We start from the raw sequence: 25,401 nt of genomic DNA on the forward strand, positions 1-25,401 counted from the left end.
GCAAGCGGAGCCAGCGCGGGGGCCACGTGCGGGCGGAGAGCGACGAGATGCTCATGATGCTGACCTACTCCATGGTGCCGGTAGGTGCGGGGCAGCGGGGCCAAGGTCTCCCGCGGGCAGGCGCCGCCAGGCGGTGTCAGGAGCTCAAGGTTACCTGCGGGGAGGAGCAGGGCGCTTCCTGCTGGCCGGCCTCCTTGCCATCTTGGCTTTCTTCACACACCTGTATGCACAAAGGTGAGGAGTGATCACAGGGGGCTAGCGAGTGAGCTACGACACTCGCTCATGCTGACAGGCGACGAAGACTGCCCGGCCTCCGTCTCAGCCGCGCACTTGGGCCAGGAAAAGGTATTGCCGGGTTCCCCCCAAACCCTCGCCTCTCTCACCAAGTAGAGGCCGACCCAATGGGCCACCACATTCTCACGCAGGCTTCGCTTGTCTGTTTTGGTGGACAGCGGGGGTGCATTTTGTAAGGTGTGTCTCACTTCGATTCACTTTTCCTTGGAGGAGGAAAGTAATCCACTCGATCATGAAACAAATCTCCTTTCTGTCCCAGACGCACAAAAGTTAAAACGGTGCAAAGACCTATCCGGTCCAGCCCTGCCAGTGCAGTGATTGTGTTGTTACAAAGCTGGATATTTCCCAAGACGGAGGCAGAGAACCCCATGAGAAACAGGCTGTGTTCTCACAGGGCGCAGTTAAACTTGCTTAAGTGACTTGGGTGCAGACTAAATAACAACACAGCTCTGAGCAGGGATTTGGAAGGATTCCAGTCTTGTTCCAGAAGAGGAGGCTATCAACTGAAATGATCCCTTTTGCAGTCCTTGGTTTAATTAAGCCACTGCCGAAGACTTTGAGGTTAGTTGCATGTACAGTAGTACAAGATAGAGCTTTTCCAATGTATCCAAAAAAAAAAAAAATTACAATTTGGAAGGGTTTAATGTCCGTAAGTAGTGCCAGTGCAAGCAAAAGGTACTGTACCCGCTATTGTACTCGATACTGTAGTGCCAGATCCCAAAGCCTTTTGGCAAAACTGCATTACATTTCTCACTCTTGAATGGATTTTATTTTCTTGGTAGAGGTTCTACTTAAGTGCATAACTGTTTCCAGCACTGAGACCTTAGGGCCTGATTCTTCTGCCTGCTAAGCAAAGCGTTGCATCAAAATGTGAGGAAAGGCTTTGGCCCGAGTAAAGACTGAAGGTCCCAAAATAATAATTATACAAGGCAAATCCCGCTCTTTTTGCTGATATAAATAATCCCATTGATGTTTAAGGCTTACTCACTGGAGTAACACTTTTCTGTGTTGCTCCACTCAATGAGACTATTATTTTGCATAATAAGCTTGTACTTGAGTTTGAGCACTGTTAAGTGCTGACACGGACAGAAAATGTTGTGCATAAAGTTGCTTGTGTGTGTTTACCTTCTGGACCTTTAATACATTGATTTATTTAGAATACAAGCATGTTTTTCACTTTTTGCACATATTGTGTTTGAAGTTCGTGATTTAAATACACAAACAAAAAAAGTATGTAGTTACAACACCTGCTATTTCCTTATAGTACAGATCACATTAAAAAGCCCAATCCTGGTTCATTTTTAAATTCTTTTTCTGAGCTAGACTTTTTTTGTTTAATATCCCAAGTTTTTGCCAGAGCATTTTGCTTTTTGATGTCATAGAGCCAGGTTCTAAATTTTATTGTAAATTAGTGACAAATTAAACAAATATGATGCTAATAAATGGAATTATACTGATAATGGATGGCAAGATGAGGTGTTTTGACCAACTATATGAAAAAGTAAACATTAATTTTGATTCTTGCAAAATAGACTTTATTAGACCCAGTCATTAGCAGCCATTAATACCAGAGCCATGAAAACTGGCTTGCTTTTCTCTCTCTCATTTTCTGATTGGGTCTGGTAGGCAGAGTTAATCGCTGCATTTGATATAATGCTTTGAATTACTGAGTAAACAGCTTATTTCTCTAATTGTTGATCTTCAAGAGGAATGCTTTAGTTTCAGGTAACAGGTTGCATTTACTTTCAGTGCTGTTTTTTCTAAAAAGTGTATTTGATTTTAAGAGAATGGAAATAGGATCTGGAATCTGGCAAGTCTGCCAGTGTAGAGGGAGAACAGCTTTGACAGGAAATACTTGGAGGCACATGGGACTGAACAACTGCATGATCCACTGAAACTGAACAACTGTGAGACCTGCTGGTGTGTGGTATCTAACTAGCTTATCTGAATAGATTCATGGCATTTTCTATTGTTATCAGTTTTATCTTCTAATTTACCTTGAATGAGGCAGCTGTTCATAAACTGTGAAGAGCGATAGGCTTCTAACTTTATGATGCTGTATCCAGCAGTTCCTCTGTAGATGCTATTTCCTGTGGCATACTTGCTTCTTGTGCCATATGTGGTTACACAGTAACCAAGATTACACTGCTTTGCCAAAATACTCTGTTGAGGTAATTGGATGCAGTGACTTTAGCAATCTCAGCAAAGCCATTCAGATTAAAATGCCATTTGAATTGAAAAATATTTGGAGTACTTGGCACACTGTAAATTATAGTATGGAAATTGAATTTTCAATTTGAAAATTCAAGAAAATCCTAATATGGAAAAAATATTAGCTATTCTTAGCTAAGCTGAATTAATGTCTAAACCTCTTAAATAAAAAAAGCTGTATTAATACAGTTGGTTGAAATTCAATAAACAAAATTTATTTAATAGAATTAATGTCTTTGAATGCTTATGCTACATTCTGTGATGTCATGTTGCCAAAATAATTCATTTACCTAAACCAACTACAGTAATCATTCACAGTGTTAATGATGAATGAATTAGAAGATAAAGATTGTAATCAATTTACCTTAGTTGGCAAGACTGAGTCACGACCTTCCTTCACCTTTTAGACTGACTTCTACTTGTTAGAGCTGTTCAAGTGTCTCTCATGTAGCTAACTGCTTGATGTGTTGATGTAATTCTTTTCCCATTACATCCCCTGCCACCTTTACTAGTAAAATAAGCTGGGGCTGAGTAAAGAGGGAAGATGACATCCTTAGCCTTGTTTGAGATGCCTCGGTAGATGCATGCCAATGTTTGATTAGCTCTGCCAGGTATGTCTTTGCATTGGTGTCTCATGTTCATTTTGTTTTCTATCACACACCCAGGTCTTGTTCAGATGTGGTGCTAGCAAGTGTAGTACTGCTGAGCCTGTAAGTGTGTTGTGGATTATTTCTCCCCCAATGGAACACTTTACATTTCTCCACATTAAATGACATCAGGTTGAGGTCTGCCCATCTTGCAAGCCTGTCCAGGTCAGCCTGTATTGTCAGTCTGTCTTCAAGTATGACCACATGCCCCCATAGTCTGCCAGCCTGTCTTCGAGTGTTGCTGTTGGCAGAAGATCGTAACAAAGACTTGGCTTAAGAAATTTATGGCTGATGGTTGTTGTTTGTGGTACTACAAAGTTTTAGATGACTGTGTGCTTGTCTCTGGTTATTTGAAAGAAGGATGGAAGAGCTGTACAAGAAGACTTAGGAGGTGATGAAAGATGCTGTATAGACAGCCGTACAGACTGAAATTCCCCATTTATACAAGAGGTAGAGTAGACAAAATGGTTGAATAAACTTCCCCATGCTCCTCAGCTACAGAATCTCACCTCTTGAGTTACGAGGGATCTGATAGTTGTAAATCCTCTGTTTCCCTGAATGAGTCTGCCTCAAAGAGGGCTCACTACAGCCAAATTTAGTTGGTAGTTTTTAACATGTCTAGTATGAGTTGTATACAGACCCCAATCAAACAGGCCTTTGAAAAGACAGCATGTAGTTATAGCATTTTCTTCATCAATGATCTGGAAGTTGGAATGGAGTGTAACTCAGCCACCTTGCAAGTGACACTAAGCTGGGGGGAATGGTAGACACTGAAGGGTAGCTAGGATTCAGAGAGACCTAGACAAATTGGAGGGTGGGACCAAAAGAAATCTCATGTGGTTCAATAAAGACAAGTGCAAAGTCCTGCACTTGGGACAGAACAGTCCCATGCACCACTCCAGGCTAGGGACTGACTGTGTGGGCAGCAGCTCTTCAGAAAAGGACCTGGGGGTTACAGTGGCCAATAAGATGGACGTAGGCCACCGGTGCGCCCTTATTGTGAAGAAGACTAATGGCATCCTGGGCTGCACTGGTAGGTGTGTTGCCAGCAGATTGAGGGAAGTGATTCTTCCCCTGTATTTGGCACTGGTAAAGCCACATTTGGAGCACTGTGTCCAGTTTTGCCTCTCACATCCCCCCACATTACAGAAAGGATGTAGAGGAGTTGAAGAGAAACCAGTGGAGAGCAACAAAAATTGTTCGGGCTTGGGGCACATGACTTCTGAGGAGAGGCTGAGGGAACTGCACTTGTTTAGTCTGGGGAAGGGAAGGCTGAGAGGAGATTTAATATCAGCCTTCAACTACCTGAAGGAGGGATCCAAAGAGGACGGAGCTGGACTGTTCTCAGTGGTGGCAGATGACCGAACAAGGACCAATAGTCTCAAGTTGTCGCAAGGGAAGTTTAGGTTAGATATTAGGAAAAACTCTTACAAGGAGGGTAGTAAGGCATTAGAACAGCTTGTGAAATCTTCATCCTTGGAGGTTTTTAAGACTTGGCTAGACAAAGCCTTGGCTGGGATGATATGTTTGGGGCTGGTCCTGCTTTGACCAGGTGGCTGGACTAGGTGACTTCCTGAGGTCCCTTCCAACTCTAATTTTCTATGATTCTGTGGTTCAATATGTATGTATATTCATGCATGTTGAATGGAGGCACTGTTTTTCACTAGGATCAATGAAGGATGGAGGTCAGACTCTGTTTCTCCTTTGGGATATCTGAAAAAAAATCTGATTTATTGAATGCAGTGGATGAGACATATAGTGGGAATGTTTGGTAGCTGTCTATGATCCTGCAAGATGCTGAATGCTACATGCTACCATTAAAATGCATGGGTTTTGAAAGAGTTCATCACGTCACAGGACTGAATATTTTACTAGGATGATACTCATCTGTTTTGAAGTAAATAAAGGAAATGTAGAAGAAACCAATATGCACCAGTGGGCATACCTACAACATTTAACATTTTACTAGATATGTTTTCCTTAAGGTAGTAAATGTTACTCCTGTCTAGAGTACAAACATCAGAACAAATTTATTTGCTCTGTTTTGGGATGTATGTGCCTCCCCACTATCATAGCTTCTTAGTGCCAGGAACAGATGAAATTCTAGCGCTTTCAATGCTGATTTATATTGCTGCCCTCTCTCATATTAAATAAAGCAATTATTAAGGATCAATTTATATAGCTGGTAAACAAGATGAGCTGTTGCGTGTTGGTATAATAAGGTATCAGACTTAATACTCTGATTATATCAAGAGTTGCAGTATCTTTTAAAAATATTTTCATATTTGTTAAAATGGTACAATGCACAGGTTCTGAAAAGTAGAATTGTTACAACAGACACATCTAGTGAAAAAAGTAATTTATTGCCTAAATATTTCATTCTTATTTTAGAAGGGTTGTAAAGTGTTAAAATGTAGTTTTAAAGCAGATAATTACTTTTTGCATTGTAGTCACATACAGGAATGAAGCAGACCAGAGATGTGGTGGTTGGTTTTCCTGTGGCAACTGATACTGTGTGTATTGTTATAAACTTTACTTTCTTTGCTGTATTAGGTTCGGGTGATGGTGGACTTATGTAACAGCACAAAAGGGATATGCTTAACAGGTACGTCAACAAATACTCCTGTAAACATTGCACGTAATCCTGTTTTTTCTGTTGAAATAATGTATTTGGGAGAAATAAGCTTGAGAAAAAAAGAGTTTGAAATACCAAAGAATGATGCTGACAGGACGGCTAAAAATATACAGTATCTTTGGTTTTATACCTTTTAAGGAGATTAATAAGAAATACTATAGTAATAGCATTAATAAGAAATACTATAGTAATAGCAATAATACCTACCTGTTGTAGATGCAAGAATTTAGAGTCCTTAGAGACATTGTTACCTGAGGTATGTTTTTGAGAGTCTACCTCTTCAGAGCTCATTACAGAATTGGGGATTTTGTAAAGATACTTAATCCTAAATTGTTAATAATGTTGGGAACTTTGTGGTGTTATATGAGCACGGATGACAGGCCTCTAGATCAGCATGTCTAGACACTCAGGGAAAAGGACAGTGGTCTCCTGTCACTATTGCAGCTGCCATGGTTCAGGTAGGATGGAGTTGGTGGACTCTGAAGGGCGATGTTTTCAGTTTTCTTTGAGCAAAAAAAGATGATCTAGAGACTCATATGAAATTGCTTTCTTGGGAATGCAACAGGGGTTCAGAACTTCCATTGATGCAACAGCTGGAAGACATGAAAACTTTTTATGTACCCTGGGAAAACCAGAAAATAAGACGCTAACCAAGACCTGAGAGCTGCATCTCAGCTTTGCTAGGCAAAGTATACAGTTGGCAGAACCACTTGTTCGGACTGAGGTTTGAAAATAAGAGAATGAACCCTTTGGGGTTTATTCAGCAAAATGGTTAAGGTGATTTGCAGTCTGGTCTAAACTGCAGTTCCATCGCTTTAATACCTATTCCCAGGATAGAGAAGATGCTAGAGACAAAAACACCTTGCAATTGCCGATGGAATTTGCAGGTGGAATTTGACTCTAACAAAGACTGCGCTGCAGACAAGTACATGTTAAAAGCATCTTGCTTTGGGTTTCAGAGTTCTGTATTTGCACTGCTCTGTGCTTGCTAGGTCCTTTTGCATGGACTCCATGTTCCTTCATTACAGATTGAATCATACTCCACTAACCTTATTAATTTTAAGCTTCCTACACTATAGATTTTGGTTACATGAAGTTTATTACTTTTGAAATACTTTTCCCACTTATATTACTATGAACAGACATTCAGGATTCTCAGTGAATTCAAGGTGATTTAGAGCACCAAGAGAGAAATTGCTTGAGGGGGGGTTGAGGGGGGTGGAGAGGGAACAGGCACTTCTGGCAGATTGTCTGAAGGGATTTACTGTTATCTACCAAGATGGGTAAAAACTGCAAGCATTAATTAACTACGGTGTTAATGTTAGTCTGAAACATGCTCCACTCTGCTAAGCAATGGGTATACTGAACTTCTTGAAGCTCTCAGGTATAAAGTGAGAGATTTAGTTATTTTCATAATGCTTATTTAGAGGGCTTTTATAAACAATTGTGTAGGCCTGGTAGAATGTATAATGAATATGGTTGTTTAATTACACCAGTAATCTATTGTATTTCCCCATACTTCCTTGTTTTTGGTTTGCTTTGTTTTAGTTTTATATATCACATGTACCAGAAATCCTGAAGGATAAATAACATGCCACTTCTTATACCAATGTTTTTATGTTAATAATTTACTTCTGCCAGGTAAGAATCATGGGCTTGCATCTCATTTACATTAATACCCCTTTACATTGCTCTGTCAGTTTGAAGAGTCTTTAAAGTACTTCCAAGTGCCACCTATTATCATTTACAGTGTTAAAGGAGATAGCAGAAATATGGATGGAAGATGGATGATAATTTTTATTTACCCAGAGGAGAACTGGCTTAGACATAGTCAAAGTTATAGAGCCGAATTGGCAAGCTTTCCCTAGTTTCCCTTTATTATGTATGTTCCTTGAATAACTAAAAGTAAATCCAGTATCTAATGTTATCCAGTAGGGAATTTCTATGAGCAAGTAAATCCCTTCCAGAAGAGAAAGTGATTTAAATGTAAAATAAGCCATTTTTTTGGCCTGTAGTTTTAAAAGCCTGTTTCAAACATCTGAATTCCTTGTGAAGACGCACACAAGTGTGTCCTTTTACTGAATGTTTTCTAAGGATTTGTTTTTCCTCATGGCATTCACAACTCCTCTTGAAGTACAGAGTCATTTTATCACTGCCCCAAGTATGGAACAACAATTCCTGGATTATTTTGGTCCACATTACCGGAAAAGCATAGAAACGTCTCTAATTAATTCATTCAACTGCACTGAGCTTATACTGCAGAGACTGTTCTTTGTCAAATCTTTATCAATGGAAGTTTGAGACATGACTGGTCTTGGGATGCAAAAATGGGTATTTTATAATTGCTGTAGGCATAATCTTTCAGCAAGTATAGCTGGGTCTGCACTAATGCCACAGTAGTTATTTTAATACAAAATAGTTAGGCGCATAGGTCCCAGATATAATGCTAATCAGTTGAGTTTAGCTTTTGTTTTACTTCTGTTGTTATGCTCATTTTGTTTCTCTCTCTTGTGTTCTTTTACTTGTTTGTGCTTTAGGACCCCCCGGCCCTCCAGGTAAGATACTGTTTCAGCTGTAATACTATAGGCATATTGAGATGGGTACAGGTTTAAAAATAAGCATATAGAAAAAATATCTGCGACAAAAGTAGTTTTGCATTACTGAATAGTATAAGGGAGGAATGAATTAATACATTTCCTGAAGACTAGCCCTTTATTGTGATTTAATTAACATTCTCAAGAGAGAGAAAAAAATACTTGAATGCTGGATATTTGGAAGTTCTTGTAGCTTGACTGCAATGTGGCTAGAGTTTGTAACATTTGTGTAGAGGAAAATCAATTCTGCTCTTTTCTCTGTCTATTCTTATGAGGCTCCTGTCATTATCTAACCTGTTTTAGTGATTTTTGCTTTAACTGCCAGCTGATCTTAGGGTGTCATGCCCGTCCACTAACACATTACTCTTAGTATTTTTAGCTATTTCCATGAATTAACTGTAATAACTTGAGAGCTTCAGATACATGCTACAGAAGTACAAAAAGTGCTTTGCAAATGTTAACGACTTCATCTTTGCAACCTTTGTGCAGGATAAACGGTTGTTTTCCTTTTCTTAGGGCAGTTCCATTTTTCAGTTTAAAGTCATTCTGGTCTAAATGCTTTGAATTTTAAAATGGAATGCCTAAGTTACTTTCTGCTCAGCATTGTGCTTCACTGCTTCCTTCCCAATAAGGCATACAGTAGTGGGCTCTGGGAAGTAGCTTTCCATCATGTACAGGAAATCTGATTAGGTCTTCCATGCAGAGGCTAATAGCAGTAAGAGGGCTGCACCAGACCTTTGCCTATCATTGTTGCCTGGTTTCGGCTGTGATAGTACCAGCCCGATAGAAGCAGAGTCAGGACAGCAATGACTCCAGTTCAGAAGGTGAAAGTGAAGGTGAGTGTGGAAAGCATGTTCCACACTGGGGGCAGAGGGACAGCAGTCCCACGTTTGTATTTGATTACCAGGATACTTAACTATTTTATAGATGGGGAATCTGAAGAGGTTAAAGGTCCAGATTTTTAAAGGGGCTTGCTAAATAGGCAGAAAAGAATTAAACTTCACCATCCAGCTTCTATTCATGTTTTTAAAACCAGAGCTTAGGCAACTCCTAAGTCCCTTTGATGCCTAATTTTGGCATTTTCAGTCTAACCCTTATTCGTGCTGCCACAGCACAGCCAGTGAGCTGTTTGGAGTGGAAGATGAAGATGGGCTCTGAAGCAGTTCTCGTAAACTATGCAAGGCAATGTCTGCCTCGCCAGCACATCCTAGTCCTGCAGAGGTGCTCTGTGCATGCCTCAACCTGCCCACTTTTAAACCTGCCAGGTTTAAAAGTGTGACCCCATACCTAATTAAATGTATGAGAAGGGATATAATTGGATAATGTATAATTGGAATAGTCTGGTGATTCTGGCTGTTTTAACTTCAACATGTTGTTATTCTTATATGAATATTTCTGACAATCATGTAGAATCCTTCAGCCATTTATTAGCAAATACACCCACTCTAAACAATAAGGCGATTATTTCAATAATATGTTTTCCATCATAATTTTTTTTTTAATAAAATGAATGTTATAGCCATAAGGAATTAATTAAATACTAATTATTATGAAATGCATAATATAAGCTAGACATATGTCTGCATGTGTTTGCACATATGTCAGCTATTATTTATGTTATTCATATCAAGTAATTAATACTTTAATTAATTTCATTTGTTCATTGTTTATTTCATAATCAAATCTTGACTAATGCTTTTCTTTTACTGGAGAATTTCTTTTGTGCTCAGCTGGTCTAATAAATGGACATACAATATGATGCACTACTTTTTCATTTAGAGGGATTTTTTGAGGTACCAGTATGTATTCTTCGACATTCATGTGCTTCAGCATCTACCATTCACAATAAACAGGGGTGGTTCTAAGATGGTCAATTTGTTTATGTGTAATTGCTATTTAAGGATAGTTCCTTTGGTTCTGTACATGTTTTTTTCACATTTGGGTTCTGATTCAGGGAAACAGTTAAGCACTTATTTAAGTCCTGTTAGGTCAGTAGGAGTAAAGATGTACTCTAAGGTTAAGCATATATTAAGCACTCTTTATAGACAAGGATGCATCCCTGAATCAGGTCCCTAAAATTATGTTCAGTTTAGTTTATTACAGCAGAGGCCCTAACACTGGTATAAGAAACAGGAGGTATGAAGTCTAGTTCTAATGATAAAGATAGGGATGGCAAAATTCATGCTGTTGAATTTAAACCAGAACCTTCCTTTCCCCAAATGTATGAATATCCTTTGTAAAGTAACGTGTGCAAAAGCTGAGGAATAGGAGGCTTTAGAAACAGCAGCTTTGAGAATAACTGTGAAAACTTCGAAGTTCAAATTCCCTCTGATTTCAGTCAAATGCAATTTGTGGGCTGCTGCACGTGTTCCATTTTATTCCCTTGGTAGTCCCAGAAGTAGGGCAGGGATTAGGTTCAAACAGGAATATTTATTGCTTGCAGGGTGCAGGCTTCCATCTACTGAAAAGTAGAGGGTGCTCAATCACGTTTTCCTTTAAACAGCGGTTTAAATTGAAGGGAGCAAATGTTTGGTCTAACTTCAAAAGATTTACAAAATCCATAACTTAAGAAACAATTGTAGCTTCTCACACTGTTGTGTTTTCATTTTCCTAGTAAAAACCAAAATGCTGGTCATCAAAGCAAGGTAGAGTAAGTGGGCCTTGAGGATGGGAGCATGACACAGTTTAGGTTAGGCAGTTGTTTCTTTTCAAACCCATGGTAGAGCAAAGAACACCACAAATGCAACTATGTCCCATGGGCTGTGACAATAGCCCCTGCTGTGGCATGTCCCCCATTTCACTGGTCACCCCTTTTTCCTCAGTTTCCTTGTCCCATGCAGAGGGTGGATAAGGAGCACTGCTGCATGTTACCAAATGCTTGCGCAGTTGTATTGTACTTCACATCCTATTCCATGCTCAGCAGAACTGCACTGGTTTTATTGTATTTTGGGGACTTGTCGTTTCAGATTTCATTCTCAAATACTGTCTTGAATCAAAGCATTAAATGGATAAAATAGACTTTTGGCTTTGGACTTTGGACTTCTTTTTCTTATGTCCCCTTATTTCATTCTCTGTTTCCCTTCTCACTTGACTAACTTCCAGCTACAGGGGCCATTACTTGCCTTTTTCTCCTGCTGCTTTAATTGCAGTTCTTTCTTGCTACCTTTCCTCCTATATCTGGCCATCTGCAGTTTAGCAGTACCTAATCATTCTAACTGGTAGGGGATTGCTATCATCACTTTAGTGAGAGGTTAGTTGGTGCCAGAGAAGTTACAGGAGATTAGTCCAAGACCACACAGTTAGGGGCAGAGCGAGGAACAGATTAGAACTCCTACTTCTTGTTGGTGGTTCTCGACCATCTTTCAGTGACGGCTTGTTAGAAACAAAAACAGGCCTGGCAACCTTATTCCATAGTTTTATAATCCTTCTCCCATCCAGCCAAGGATGGTCATGTCTCCACTATTTTAGACCCTCGTTTTGTAAGCCCAGGGACCAGAATCAAACTTTCTTTTTACTGGGCTTTCTTTAAAATGTATAGCACCAATTTGTCAGTGACAATTTTGTGAAATGATTGTGATATCTTAGGGCATTTATACACATGCTTTGGTGGTGAGTGTGGGGAGACACTTTAATCAGAGTGGCTCATGGAGGGTTGCTTTAAGTAAATCTCATTCAACGAGCATCCACGCTGCCATTTTTAAATGAGGGGACACTGATACATGAGACACTGGAGTCTGCTGGAGTGCAGTAATTACCATGTTGCAGCAGACTTGATCAGTTGTACATTCCACACTGCCAAAGTGCGTCACTCATTTTGGTTTACACATTGGTGTCAGAAAAAGGATGAACAGAATTTGCAGTGGAGGATATGCCATACTTTGAAACCCAATAATGGCAGGTTTTAGATATCTGCTATATAATAAGTGCAGCAACTTTAAGGATGGAAAAATGTTAATGGTTTCCAATTGCTGAACATGATTTTGTCTTGTTGGTTTGTTCAGGGCCCCCTGGACTCGACGGATTACCTGGCTATAATGGAACCGATGGAATTCCAGGCCTCCCAGGGCCTAAGGGGGAGCCAGGAGTAAATGGAAGAAGAGGAAAAATAGGTACTTTGACAGACAGTTTAATAAAGCCTTCCTTAATACTGTACACTTGTATTGTAGGTGATGGACCTAGGAAATGAAATTAAGTATATGGGGAATTTTGTTTATAGACAGCTAATAGGGGAGAGTTCTGCCCTTGCTGACATGGACATAGCTTCCATTGACTTTACCACCTTTAAATCAGTTTGACTTCATGGACTTCTGTGTTGCCATCACTACAGATTTATGCCGCACTGAGGCCATAGTAGACATAGTATAGTATACTCACTAATTAGAGGTGCACAATAGGGTCCAAAACATGGTTGAGGCTCCAGGAGCTACCATAATATAAATTAGTGGGGCTGGCCTGCACTCTAACAATACTTTGCACTACTGTATGCCATTTATGAGGACCCAAAATGCGATTGGAAACATTCAGCTTCCCCAAAACAGCAGTGTCGCAGCGCACTGAAGTGCCTGTTCCAAGAGAAGGACAGGTGTTGGTTGGTGGGGCAACCACAAGGGTCAGCTGACCAGGAGGGGGCGGGGCCTGGCCTGTATAAACAGCCCAGGCTGAGGCCATAGGCAGTTCTCCTCTGGCAGTTGCGGAAGATGGAGCTCTTCGGGAGCAGGCTGAGTTGAGGAGCCTGAGGGCCTGAGCACCTTATGTGTGAGGATACCAGGCAGAGGAGCCCCTGGTAGGGATTTGGGGAGGATAAAGAGCATGATGGTTTAGGGTTTATGTTTTGGCTGGGAGGCCTGAGTTTGAGTTGGGGCCGAACGGCCAATGGTTTTGTTTGTTGTTTCACCGGAGGACCAGGTGAGGCTGTAGGGGTTGGAGGAGGCCTCATAGGAGCTCCCCAGTAGTGTATGCGGGGGGGTTTCTGGCGCTGGAGGTGGCACTGTGTTTTGGGGTGTCTCGACCCCAGCCCAGCGTGGGCATTATCGGGAGAAGCCCAGCAGGGTGCAAGACCCAGAAAAGGGTCTGGGGCCAGGTAAGGCCGAGGCCACCTGTGCCCCAATTGTGGGAAGCCCCAGTGGGGCGTAGGACCCGGAAAGGGGGTTCGAGGGCCAGGTAAGGCCGAGGCCACCTGATCCCCAAGGGTGAGAAGCCCAGGGAGGGCACACATAGGCCCCAGTGTGGGCGGGAATCATGCGAGCAAGGCCCAGGGAGGAATAAGAAGCCCCAGAAGGGGCGCACGGGAATAAGAAGCCCCAGGGAGGGCGATTGCATGCTATCGGGATAAGCCCCAGGGAGGGCGATTGCATGGTATTGGGTTAAGCCCCGGGGGGGGGGGGGGAGGGGCGATTGTGTAGGAATAAGAAGCCCCGGGGAGGGCATGCAGGAATAAGAGGCCCCGGAGAGGGTGAGCATATGGGTAGAGGGCCGCTAAGAAAAGACCACAGATGCAACAACGTCCAGGACAACTGAGAGGCTTGGGGGGTGGTATGAGGGGTGGTAGGAGGCACGCATAGCCCTGTGGCGGAAGTGCACAGAATCATCGGTAGACAGGGTACCGGCTGGAGTACGCCAAGGGGCCAAGGAGGACAGAAAAGGCAGCCTCCCTTTAATAATATTACCAGCAAAGACGTGGTGGGCAAGAACGAGGATGCTTGGATGCTAACTTGGCACGGTAGGGGCGCCAAGAGAGATCACGTCTGCTCCTGGGCCCCGCCCCGTGACAAGCAGCATTAATTAAATGTAGGGGAGAGATTATATGTTGTTAAGTGTATACATGACCATGGCCAAGAGGGAATAGTGTCCCAGCTTCTTGCAGGGACCTGAATTCTCCAGTGTGGCCAAGGAGCACTGGGCCCAGAGACCCTGATGTATTTACTGTGCTGACTGTGGAGGGTGGGAGCAAATGGTACACTGTTCATATCAGAACAAGTGTGTGAAAGAAACATTATTCATCTCCTGTCTACCTAGCGCAGTAGTCTCTACTTAAAACCTACCATTAAGAAACTCATTCAGTTTGTAAAACGTACCATTAAGAAACACATTCAGTTTGTTTAATCTTATTTGGCAGTATGGACATGGGCCCAAAGCTATTTAAGATGAGACTTAAAAGCTGGGCTGGTTGGGAGGTGTACATTCCACACTGCCAAAGTGCCTCACTCCCAGAAACAGCCAAAGGAACCAATACTAATGGAGTTTTTTGTTGGCTGACCACAGCAAAGTGTTCATGATTTGGTGGGTATGGTGGCTGAACTGTCACCTTTGTGTGCCCTGTAGAGACTTGACAGGGGGTTGGATTGGGGAAGTTTGTCTGCTACAACCGGGTCACCACAAGTTTTGAAGATAAACAATTGGCTTGAATCTCCAGGAATGTGATTTTAATTGTTTCAAACACCATTTTTGGGGTTAAATTTAGAAAACAGGGTGAATCCTGCCTCTATTAGATACAATGGCAGTTTACCAATGACTTTAGGATTTCATCTCAGAACTCCTCATGTATTTTGTGTTTCACTGATGAATCATTTTAAATAGTTGAGTTACATGTAAAAAAATGGTGTTTTTATACCCAATATCTACCGACTAGTCAAATGATTCACACTGGCATCAGAACTTTGCAGCTCTACTGGTAGCACAATTGTTTGCTTTTCTGTAGTTGCTAACATTTTTGTGTTTTGGGAGAGAGAGAAAAGCAGAAAGAACAAAATTTTGACAAACAAATTATATAAACATGTCTTGTTCTTTTTCTTTTTTTCCCCTTACTGCATAATGTGCTGACGGAGGTTGCTTGGAGTCATAAGACTCAACAATGCAATGTGGTGTTTAATGTTTTACTAAGTGGTCAGCTGCCTAAAGCATCTGGACCGGTCATTCTCATAGCTAGTGTGGAGGCAGGATGAAGAGGCAGAATGAGGACATTACTAGGAAATGAAGGCTGCACGCTATCATGATGTCAGAAAAATAAAATGTTAAGAACACAATAAAGGTAATTTTACTAGAAGAGGAGATTTTTTGTTTTTCTTGGCTCAAGTTATGCTACCAACGAGTGCAGTATTATCTTAAAAGACAGCCAAGTGGAGTTGTATTGATGGCTGTGTTTTTTTTTTCATGTTCTACAAAATCATGGATAGTATCTGAAAGCAAGTGATTGTGAATAACTGTTCCCTCAAAATTTGTTTTTAAATAGCATTCAGGAAGCTTTAATTGACTAGCAAAGAAAAATAAAGGAAGGCTAGTAAAGGAGCCTATGAAAAGGTTTGTGCTAAAAGTAATAAAGCAGTAAGTGTTTTCTGGTGGCTTGTGGGTGGATAGAAGTCAGGATTCTTGTGTTCTGAGCTGATTCCCTAGTGGCGCATTTTTTCTCACTTTTTCCCTCTTTCCTCATGGTGGTCATCTCCCAGAAACGCTCATGTTGGTGCCAAGCACTTCAGACTCCGTTTCTAAGCATCTCAAGCCAGGCCCCCAAAATTACAGAACATTTTTTTTAAAGGGAACCCCCCCCCGCTTGGTGACCTATGCATTATACAAATATTTTGAAACCTTACAGAAACAGCTACAGAACTTTTTATTTTTATTTCTTGAACATAAAAAATAATTGAAAACTACAACACTAATAAACAGCATATCAGATAAAATGACTGGTTTCATACTGCATAAATAATATGCGCTGTGTATTTACCATTAAGACAGAAAAGGAAAGGAACGTACGTTTACTTTAGAAATTATTTCCTTATAAATATATTTATTCACAGTCATGGCTAACATGTTGTTCTTGCCTAGGTTTACCAGGACCGAAAGGTGATCAAGGAGAGAGAGGAGAAAAAGGAGACCCTGGTGAGCTGGGTTTACCTGGCAAAGATGGGGTGCCAGGAGCAAAAGGCACAAGAGGAGCAAAGGGTGATAAAGGAGATGCAAACAACAATGTGATATTGGAAGGTAAGAACAAACATTTTTACAATGTCCTGTGACACAGAAATACACAATCCAATAAAGCTGCCTGCCTTCTACAGGACTAAGGTATTCTACAAAAGTAGTCCCAAGCACTTCAGTTTGCTGTAATAATTTAAGCTACTGCTAAAGCAATGCCATTAGTACTGTCTTTTGCTTAAACATTTAAAGTCACTTACAGTGAAATATCCAAAGAGGTACAGGGGCCACCGAAAGTCCCGAGAGAGAGGCACTGCAGCAGTTCTGCTTGGAAAATCATACAAGGATGCACAGGTAGAGTCTGATGCTATACAGTTGGGCTGGGCTTAATCCCAATTGTGGGTAGCTGAGCATATTCGAGGGTTTGGAAGCAGCTGGTAGAGCCGCCTTCCCATGGGATTATGCTCCTCATCCTGGTGTAGCTCCCCACAAAAACTCTCTTACTCAGGCTTTGGACAGAGAGATGTATGAATTTCCAGTCCATTTTCATTCAGTAACATTCCCCTTCCTCTTGCAGTTTTTCCTATTAGAAAACGATGGGCAGGTTTCCACCTAGGAATGCATGGTGGAGGCCTCTTGCCAGCCACAAATAATTGCTGCCTTAAATTACGGCACTGGAGCTTCAAACTCTGAGGTCTCAGAAAGCAGGAAAGGTAGTCCTGCTTTAAATTACACCCCCATGTTCTCTTTGGTTGTGACACAGCCACAATGCCAAAAGGATAGGATAAAACAATTTAGTTGTGATAGTTTGAAAAACACATCAGACTTTTTTTTTTTCTTCAAATACCTGGCTACAGTTAAAAGCAATGGCTGTCACAGATAGGTCAGGAGCCTGCTACTTCGTTATCGAGAACCACAGGGAAAACAGCGAAATGTGTATCGAATCATTTCTGTTATTGTTATACATTTCCATTTGTTTACTTGCTCACAAATGTGGGGAGGTATGTGTTTGGAACAGACTTGCGCATAGCTTATTCCTGTAGTAAATATCATTGTATTGCATCACTTTGTTCAATTCTGTGCCTTCAGCCAGGGCCCATGTGTGGGAGCGATCTCCAGGTAAAAGCTATATTAGAAGTACCTGCAAGCTGCTTTTTGTCTATCAAATCCAACGCATATAGGAAACCAGCTATGTAAGGCGCGTTCACCTCTACTACCTTAATCTCTACTCTGCTTTATGCCTAGGTACCAAAGGTGAGCCAGGGGCCCCAGGGCCACCTGGTCCACCAGGGCCACCAGGTCCTCCAGGTCCTCCCGGTCCTCCCGGTCCACCAGGGAAACGCAAAGCAAAAGCCCAGATTCAAGAGAACATGTACAGCAGCAAGTGCACAGGTCGGTGCTGGTGTCTGGGATTTTTGCGTTTTCATTTTTGCCATTATGGCAGGTACTAGGTTACATTTGCTATGAGCCTCTGATCCCCTGAAGCACTCAAGCATGTACTCAGCTACGTTGGCTTCAATGAGACTACAGACAAGCTTGATCTCAAGCCTGTGCTTAAGAATTTTGCTCTATCCTAGCCCTGTGATGTGGCACGCAGCCCCTGTTAATACCTCCTGCTTTTATATTTGTGGCTAACCATTTCCATATGATGTTCTGTGCTGGATGGGGTGAGGCTGGGGAGTAAATAGGTTCTCTGAGTTATCAGAGGATGTAGGAGGGAATTAAAAACAAGTCCTTTTGTGGAGTGGGTGAAAAATAATTGCCAAAGAGAATAAAAATTCCTTAAACTCTAAAAGACAATGATATTCAAGCAGGGTACCATGGCAGCCTGGGGTGCCTCGAGATCCTTTCAGGGGTGCCTCAGGGTGCAGCAGTATGTAAGCACTATTCGAGGTATAAACATGATTCACAAGATAAACCAGAGATTTCAAGTAGAAATCCATAGCTGTATTTCTGAATTTTTGCAATAGAAGAATTGCCCTATTGTTTTTCTGTGGGCAAAAATTAGCATAAAAACAAAGAGCTAGGGGTGCCTCAAGTATAGATCCAGGGATACTGTGCATCTAAAAATATTGACAACCAGTGATATAAGGGATATTGTAGTTTGCATGAAGTATTTGGGGAAAGAATGGCTGGGATTGGGAGTAGACTTGAATGAAAGGAAAACTGGAAAATATTTGCAAATATTTTTTTAAATCTTTACTACTTTTGATGGTAATCTTTTAGTTTTTAACTGTTGGATTTTAATATCGCTGCAGTGTTTGTCTGCTTTGTAGCAAACCTCCCATCTGGCAAATTCAGCTCAGCTCCACAGCTATGTCTTTAAGAACTGGAGGGAGGAGAGAAGGTTAGTGTCTCATGGAGAGAATGCATGTCCAAAAGGAATGAGCCATCGAATTTGGACTCAGGAGTCTCCTGAGTTTTGTTTCCACCTTTTCTGGTTGCTCATGATTAAAAATACATTATGAATGTTTATTTAGTCACCACGAGAGTCTTGGAGACATTGCTGACTCCGTTTTCTAGTTCAGTTGTTGGAAATATCATTACTTTGCTCTACAAATAGGAAAAGTGAGGTCAGATGGGATGAGTGATTAGCCAGAGATGCACTAAATCACAGTGTTGTCCTGTCAAATAGTTTTTGGTTGAATTCCAGGAGTGATGGGTGCTTCTAGATCTCATTGGCGGTGTGGGTGCTCCTAGGTCTGAAGCAGTGCGTAGAGTTGACACAGCTCTACTCTTACCTGTGTATCTGACTGATATCTCTTGAATCGTAAAATCAGAAAATAAGGATTGGAAGGGACCTCAAGAGGTCATCTAGTCCAAAGCAGGACTGTACCCAGCTAGATCATTCCAGCCAGGGCTTTGTTGAAATGAGTCTTAAAACCTTCCAAGGATGGAGGTTCCACCATCTCTCTAGATAACCTGTTCCAGTGCCTTACCACCATTCTAGTGAGAGAGTCTTTCCAAATATCTAGCTTAAACCTCCCTTGCAGCAACTTGAGAGCATTACTCTTTGTTCTGTCATCTGTCACCTCTGAGAACAGTCTAGTGCCATCCTCCTTGGAGCCCCTTTTAGGTAGTTGAAGGCTGCTATTATATCCCCTCTCAGTTTTCTCTCTCGCAGACTAAATAAGCCCAGTTCCCTCAGCTTCTCCTCAGAAATCATGTGCCCCAGCCCCTGAACTATTTTTGTTGCCCTCCACTGGACTCTCTCCAACTTGTCCACATCCTTTCTATAGTGGAGTGCCCAAAACTGGACACAGTACTCCAGATGTGGCCTCATCAGTGGAGAAGAGAGGGGAATCATTACTTCTCTTGATCTGCTGGCAGTTCTTCTGCTAATACAGCCCCATATGCTGTTAGTCTTCTTAGCACTAAGGGCACACTGTTGGCTCATATCCATTTTATTGGCCACCGTAACCCACAGGACCTTTTCTGCAGAGCTGCTGCTTAGCCAGTCAGTCCTCAGGTTGTAGCAGTGCATGGGATTCTTCCATCCTCAGTGCAGGACTGTGCACTTGTCTTTGTTGAACCTCATGAGATTTCTTTTGGCCCAATTCCAATTTATGTAGGTCACTGTGAATCCTAGCCCTACCCTCCAATATATCTACTACACATCCCCAGCTTAGTGTCATCTGTAAACTTGCTGAGAGTGCAATCCATCCCATCTTCCAGATTGTTAATGAAGATATTGAACAAAACTGGCCCTAGATCTGACCCCTGAGATAGTCCATGTGATACCAGCTGCCAGCTAGACATTGAGCCATTGATTACTACCTGTTGAGCCTGACAGTCCAGCCAGCTTTCTGTCCACCTTACAGTTCATTCATCCAACCATACTTCCTTAGCTTGCTTGTAAGGATGCTGTGGGAGATGCTATCAAAAGCCTTGCTGAAGTCAAGGCATATTGTGTCAGCTGCTTTCCTCATGTCCACAGAGCCACTTTTCTCATCATAGAGGGCAATCAAGTTGTTCAGGTATGACTTCCCCTTGTTGAATCCATGCTGACTGTTCCTAGTCATCTTCTCCTGCAAGTGCTTAGAAATGGAATCTGAGGACCTGCTCCGTGATTGTTTTGGGGACTGAGGTGAGGCTGACTGGTCAGTAGTTCCCTGGATCCTCCTCCTTCCCTTTCTTAAAGATGGGCACTATATTTGCTCTTTTACACTTGTCGCCTCCAATTGCTATGAGTTTTCAAAAAATAATCATATCAGCCAACTCCCTCAGCACCCTCAGATGCATTGCAGGCAGCCCCCGGGACTGGTACATGCCCAGCTTTTCTAAATAGTCTCTAACCTGTTCTTTTAGCATTGAGGGCTGCTCACCTTCTCCCCAAATCGTGCTGCCCAGTGTAGTATCTGGGAGCTGACCTTGCCTGTGAAGACCAAGGTAAAAAAGGCATTGAGTATTTCAGCCTTTTCCTCAACATCTGTCACAAGGTTGCCTCCCCCATTCAGTAAGGAACCCACACTTTCCCTAACCTTCCTCTTGTTGCTAACATACTGGTAGAAACCCTTCTTGTTACCCTTCACATCCCTTGCTAGCTGCAACTCCAATTGCGCTTTGGCCTTCATGACTTCATCCCTGCATGCCCAAGCAATAATCGCATACTCCTCCCAAGTTGTTTGTCCAAACTTCCACTTCTTGTAAGCTTCCTTTTTGTGTTTAAGCTCACCAAAGAGTTCTCTGCTAAGCCAAGCTGGTTGCCTGCCATATTTGCTATTCTTGTTGCACATTGGGATGGTTTGTTCCTGTACACTTGGGAAGGTTTCTTTAAAATACAGCCAGCTTTCCTGGTCTCCTGTCCCCCTCAGACTGGCCTCCCAGGGAAAGAGCCCGGCCCCACAGAAATTCACACTCCAGCCCATAGCTGACAGGACTGGCACTGGGGCTTCTGAGGAGTCTATCCATAGTGCCTGTGCTTAGGCCCGCCAGCCATAGTGCTTTTGCCAGGGTAATCTGCCCCAGGCAGAACTGGGACTGTTAGAGCTACTTTATGCTTCTTTGGCCCTTTCCCCTGCAATTCAGGGGCCAGAGAAAGGGGTAAAGATTTCACTGTCCATTTGCAATCCCTTCAGAAGGTGCTGCTTAAATCACAGATCTGTAGCAAGGTTATTTCATTTCATCATTTTAAGCTCTACATTCCTGACTATTGTTTTCTCTGCTCTGTAGGGGAGAAACCCTTCGCTGTGGTAGCACATAGTAAACAAAGCTTTTAGCCATGTTATACAAGATGCTCTTTTTTTTCCCAGTTAAAAATAGATTGAAATTCTGCCTCAAAGCCAAAGTATTTTTAAACCACTGAAAACCTCCTCTCTGCTATGTGAAGCAGTATCATATTAATTAGCATTCATTTATCCTCTCTTCCATCAGACAATTAACTATACAAAACTTATTTTCTACACCGCAGGAGTCTTTTGCATTCCAATTATAATGCATTGAGCATTTTGCTACCCTATCACGAGAATTAAGTATTGAAATTTGTTTTACCTAAGCACTTCCATGGAAGAAAGATTTGGTGCTTGGTATTCATGCATGCAGTAATATTATAGCCTTTTAAACATGAATCAATCCTTCTATCTTTGCCTTTATTATAGATACATTTCATTGCAACTTTTTTGTTAGATTTGAATTTCTTCTTGTGACAGGCAAGGATTTTTGTGGGTGATTATCTTTACTGGAGTCACTGTATGGTTAGACTTAGATGAGCTGAGCTTAAAGGTAGCAAATTCCCTTCTTCAGGTCTCTGGGAAAAAGGCAGATAGAACAAAAGCCTGTACAGAACTCCATATGTAGATAAACACAGGATATAAGAGATGTTCACTAGTGGAAAGGATCACTTATAAGTGAAAGAGCAAGACCATTCAGGAGGTGTTATCACCTGGGGAATGCAGAGATTGGTGGGCATCAGATAGATTATAATGGTTCATGAAGTCAGTATATGCATTAGGTCCCTGATTGTTAGTGTTCAGTAAGCTAATGAATTTTTTGTTTCTGGGCTGTCTTTTAAAAGTGTTTTCCTAATTTCCCTTGAGCATAAGGGCTGTGAGATCAGACAGGGGAGTGGTTTTTCTGTGAGAAATATTCTACCACCTATGTTCAGGTGTCTCTGCCCTTTATCTTTTTTTTTCTGACTCTTCACTCTGGTGCATAGTTTTATGTGTAGTTTCACCCACATAGTTTCCCACATGAGGGCATTTGGTGCACCAAATATACTGTTATCTACAGTCAGCACTGCATCTGCTCTGAGGAGGATACTCATAACACCTATCTTACCAAACTGAAAACTCCCTTTACCCTGCAAGGACACTCCAGCAGAGCAAGAGACTGTGTCTTTGAAATAGCCACCTAAATACCCAGAACAGCCTACTATAATACAAGCAGAAAACTCCCACTGACTACACACCCTTGGATGTCAACTCCCATTTCACATTTAAACTGATAAGCAGGATCATCAAACAATTACAGCCTGTGCTTGGAAATGACTAGACCTTGAGAGAAGTATTCCCAGCTGCCCTTCCCATCTCTCCCCTCTCCCCAGCTTTCAGACAGCTCCCAACTTCACCCAACTTCTCATCAGAAACAACCTTACTGCTTATCAGCAGGCACCAAATGGGACACAACTGTGCTTTAACAAGAAACACAAAACCTGTCAACTCATCTCTATTGATACAACAATCAGCACCCCGCTCCATGGAACCATCCAAATTCATGGATCCTATACATGTCTAGCCCAAAATTTGGTACACTCATCCAATGTACCAAATGCCTTTATTGCTACTTCTCTTTACCATTTACCAATTACAGTGGCCTTTGACATGGGGCCTCTGTAAGTGTTATGGAAACATGCATTTAAAAGGTAATTTGATTTTATGTTACCTCAGTTTTTGGGAACTTAATATGAGACACCTTATAGGAATATGCTGCTCAGAAAGTGTTGAGTTCCTAGCTCCTGGTGTCCTTTAGGATGTCTCAATTTGGGTATCCAAAATCACTAGTGTTTTTTCACAATGAAGACTCCTGTAAATGAGATGGCTTTAATTTTGTCATAAAACAAAGAGAACTTTAAGGAACAAGTTACAGGAATGTCCATGACTGGAAGAGGAAATCCTTATTTTGCATTGTTTGCTGAAGTCAGTGATGAGGAGGACAGTTAAGAAGACCGTGTACTGCAGTCAATCTTAAACTCAGATTATTGGGAAAGCCATTATTAACTGAGAATGCAAGCATATTTTCCCTAGTATCTTCTTTTCCCTACATATGCAGTATGTCCATTGAAGCCAATGAATGATCCATGCTTGTGGTGACAGTTGAAATCTCTCTAGGGAATCCGGGAATAATTTGCCTACCCAATGAAGTCCATCTTTTTGACAACATCACAATGATCCAGCACAAAGTCTGGCAGAAGATAAATGCTGTACATATTATCTAGAGATGCTGAAAAAGTCAATTTAGCAATGCCTGATACAGTAACTAAAGGGTTCAGTAAAGTGGGCTTTCTTTTGAAAATTAGGCTCATTAATCAGCATATCAGAGCTGAACATTACAAGAACTAGACATTGATAACACTATAAGCTTCACGAGAAACATCTCATCATTAAAGTGTCAAGTTTTTATATTCTATTAGTGGGCATCGAAGTGAGAACACAGAACTTTCTTCAGTTTTCAGAGCAGAGGTGATTGGAGAGGACACCTCCATTCTCACTGGATCAGTTCAGCTGCTGTAGCCCTTTGCCTAGTGCTAACACTGTGTGCTTTGTCTGCAGTGTCTAGCATCTAATTTATCTAACAAAGGGAAGATAACTGTTGCAGCTGATAAAACCAGCTATTAGTGATTTTAACTTCAAGTTATAGGCGCTTCTAGTGAGCCAAGGCTAGGACATACTTTAGAAACACATGCATTTCATTACTCTCAGTGAGTTTGCAGAATTTGCAAAGTGAAAAACTAGTTCTTATTCTGTATTTCTTTGAATGTAAGAATCACTTTTGAAAACATTAAAAAATAGCCTGTCTTAAATTTGAATTTAAAAAGTAAGAAAAGAGTAAGAAGAAGAATAAAAAGATACAGTGACTGCATCTCTGTAAAAGCATCTTTAGTAGACCTTTTATTTATTTCCTAGATTGAGAGAAAATATGGGTTCCCTTTTAAATTCAAGGGTATCCTATGGTGGAATGCACATGGAAATAAGTTGCCATTATAGGTTGTTAATAGTAGTTTTTGCTAAGCCAAGTATTATCAAATTCACTTAGTACTAATCATAGATTAGGCCCCATTGTGTTAGACACTATACAGAGGAGAGCTATAAAGCAAAGTTGTTGCCTCTGTGAGCTTTGACTCAGTGTCAGACAGGAGGTGACAGTTGACTGGGTTGAGAGGGTGAGGTTTATAGATTCATAGATTGTTAGGGGTTGGAAGGGACCTTGCAGATCATTGGGTCCAGCTCCCCTGCTCTAGGCAGGAAGACAACTGGGGTTAGGTGACCCCAGTGAGGTGACTGTCCAGTCTTCTCTTGAAAACCTCCAGGGTAGGTGACTGCACCACCTCTGGGCTCTGGAGGAGTTTTTCCTGGTATTAAGCCTGAAGTGGCCTTCCAGGAATTTGTATCCATTGGTCCTGGTCTTCTCTGGGGGTGCCCTAGTGAACAGTTGTTCACCAAGCTTCGGATGCATTCCTCTGATATAGCGGTAAGCCACTATCAAGGCCCCTCTCAACCTTCTCTTCTTTAGGCTAAAGAGGCCCAGATTCCTCAGCCTTTCCTTGTATGGCTTGACTTGCAAGTCCCTGATCATATGGGGGGCTCTTTTCTGGATCCTTCCAAGTTTTTCCACGTCCTTATTGAAGTGCAGCACTCAGAACTGGATGGAGTCACTGGTCTCACCAGTGCTGAGTACAGCGGGAATATCACTTCCTTAGTTTTACATGGGATGCTATGGTTGATGCATTCCAGCGTGTTATTTGCCCTGCTGACCATTGCCTCACACTGACAGCTCATATCCATGAGATGGCCAATCATTACCCCTTTCTGCCATGGTGCAAATCAGGCTGTCACCACCAAGCCAGTATGTATGTTGAGGGTTGTTTGCCCTCAGATGGAGCACCTTGGAAGCATTA

The 25,401-nt window shown here is 41.8% G+C and overlaps 1 protein-coding gene across 2 annotated transcripts in view; it reads left to right on the forward strand.

Annotated features, from left to right (window-relative positions):
• The first annotated feature begins 6 nt into the window (after window positions 1–6).
• GLDN (gliomedin) overlaps window positions 7–25,401 on the forward strand; it is a 41,837-nt gene continuing 16,442 nt past the window's right edge. The window contains exons 1-6 of one of the 2 annotated variants that reach the window (XM_019533587.1): window positions 7–80; window positions 5,706–5,757; window positions 8,325–8,342; window positions 12,383–12,490; window positions 16,203–16,358; window positions 17,535–17,681. In XM_019533587.1, the coding sequence (XP_019389132.1) occupies window positions 48–80; window positions 5,706–5,757; window positions 8,325–8,342; window positions 12,383–12,490; window positions 16,203–16,358; window positions 17,535–17,681 (514 nt within the window). In that variant the 5' untranslated portion in view covers window positions 7–47. Of the gene's footprint in view, window positions 81–398; window positions 856–5,705; window positions 5,758–8,324; window positions 8,343–12,382; window positions 12,491–16,202; window positions 16,359–17,534; window positions 17,682–25,401 lie in introns of those variants that run through there. The other variant, XM_019533588.1, reaches the window with a different exon arrangement.

Source organism: Crocodylus porosus, unplaced genomic scaffold (assembly GCF_001723895.1).
Source record: "Crocodylus porosus isolate Cpor-Errol unplaced genomic scaffold, CroPor_comp1, whole genome shotgun sequence".
Lineage (NCBI taxonomy): Eukaryota > Metazoa > Chordata > Crocodylia > Crocodylidae > Crocodylus > Crocodylus porosus.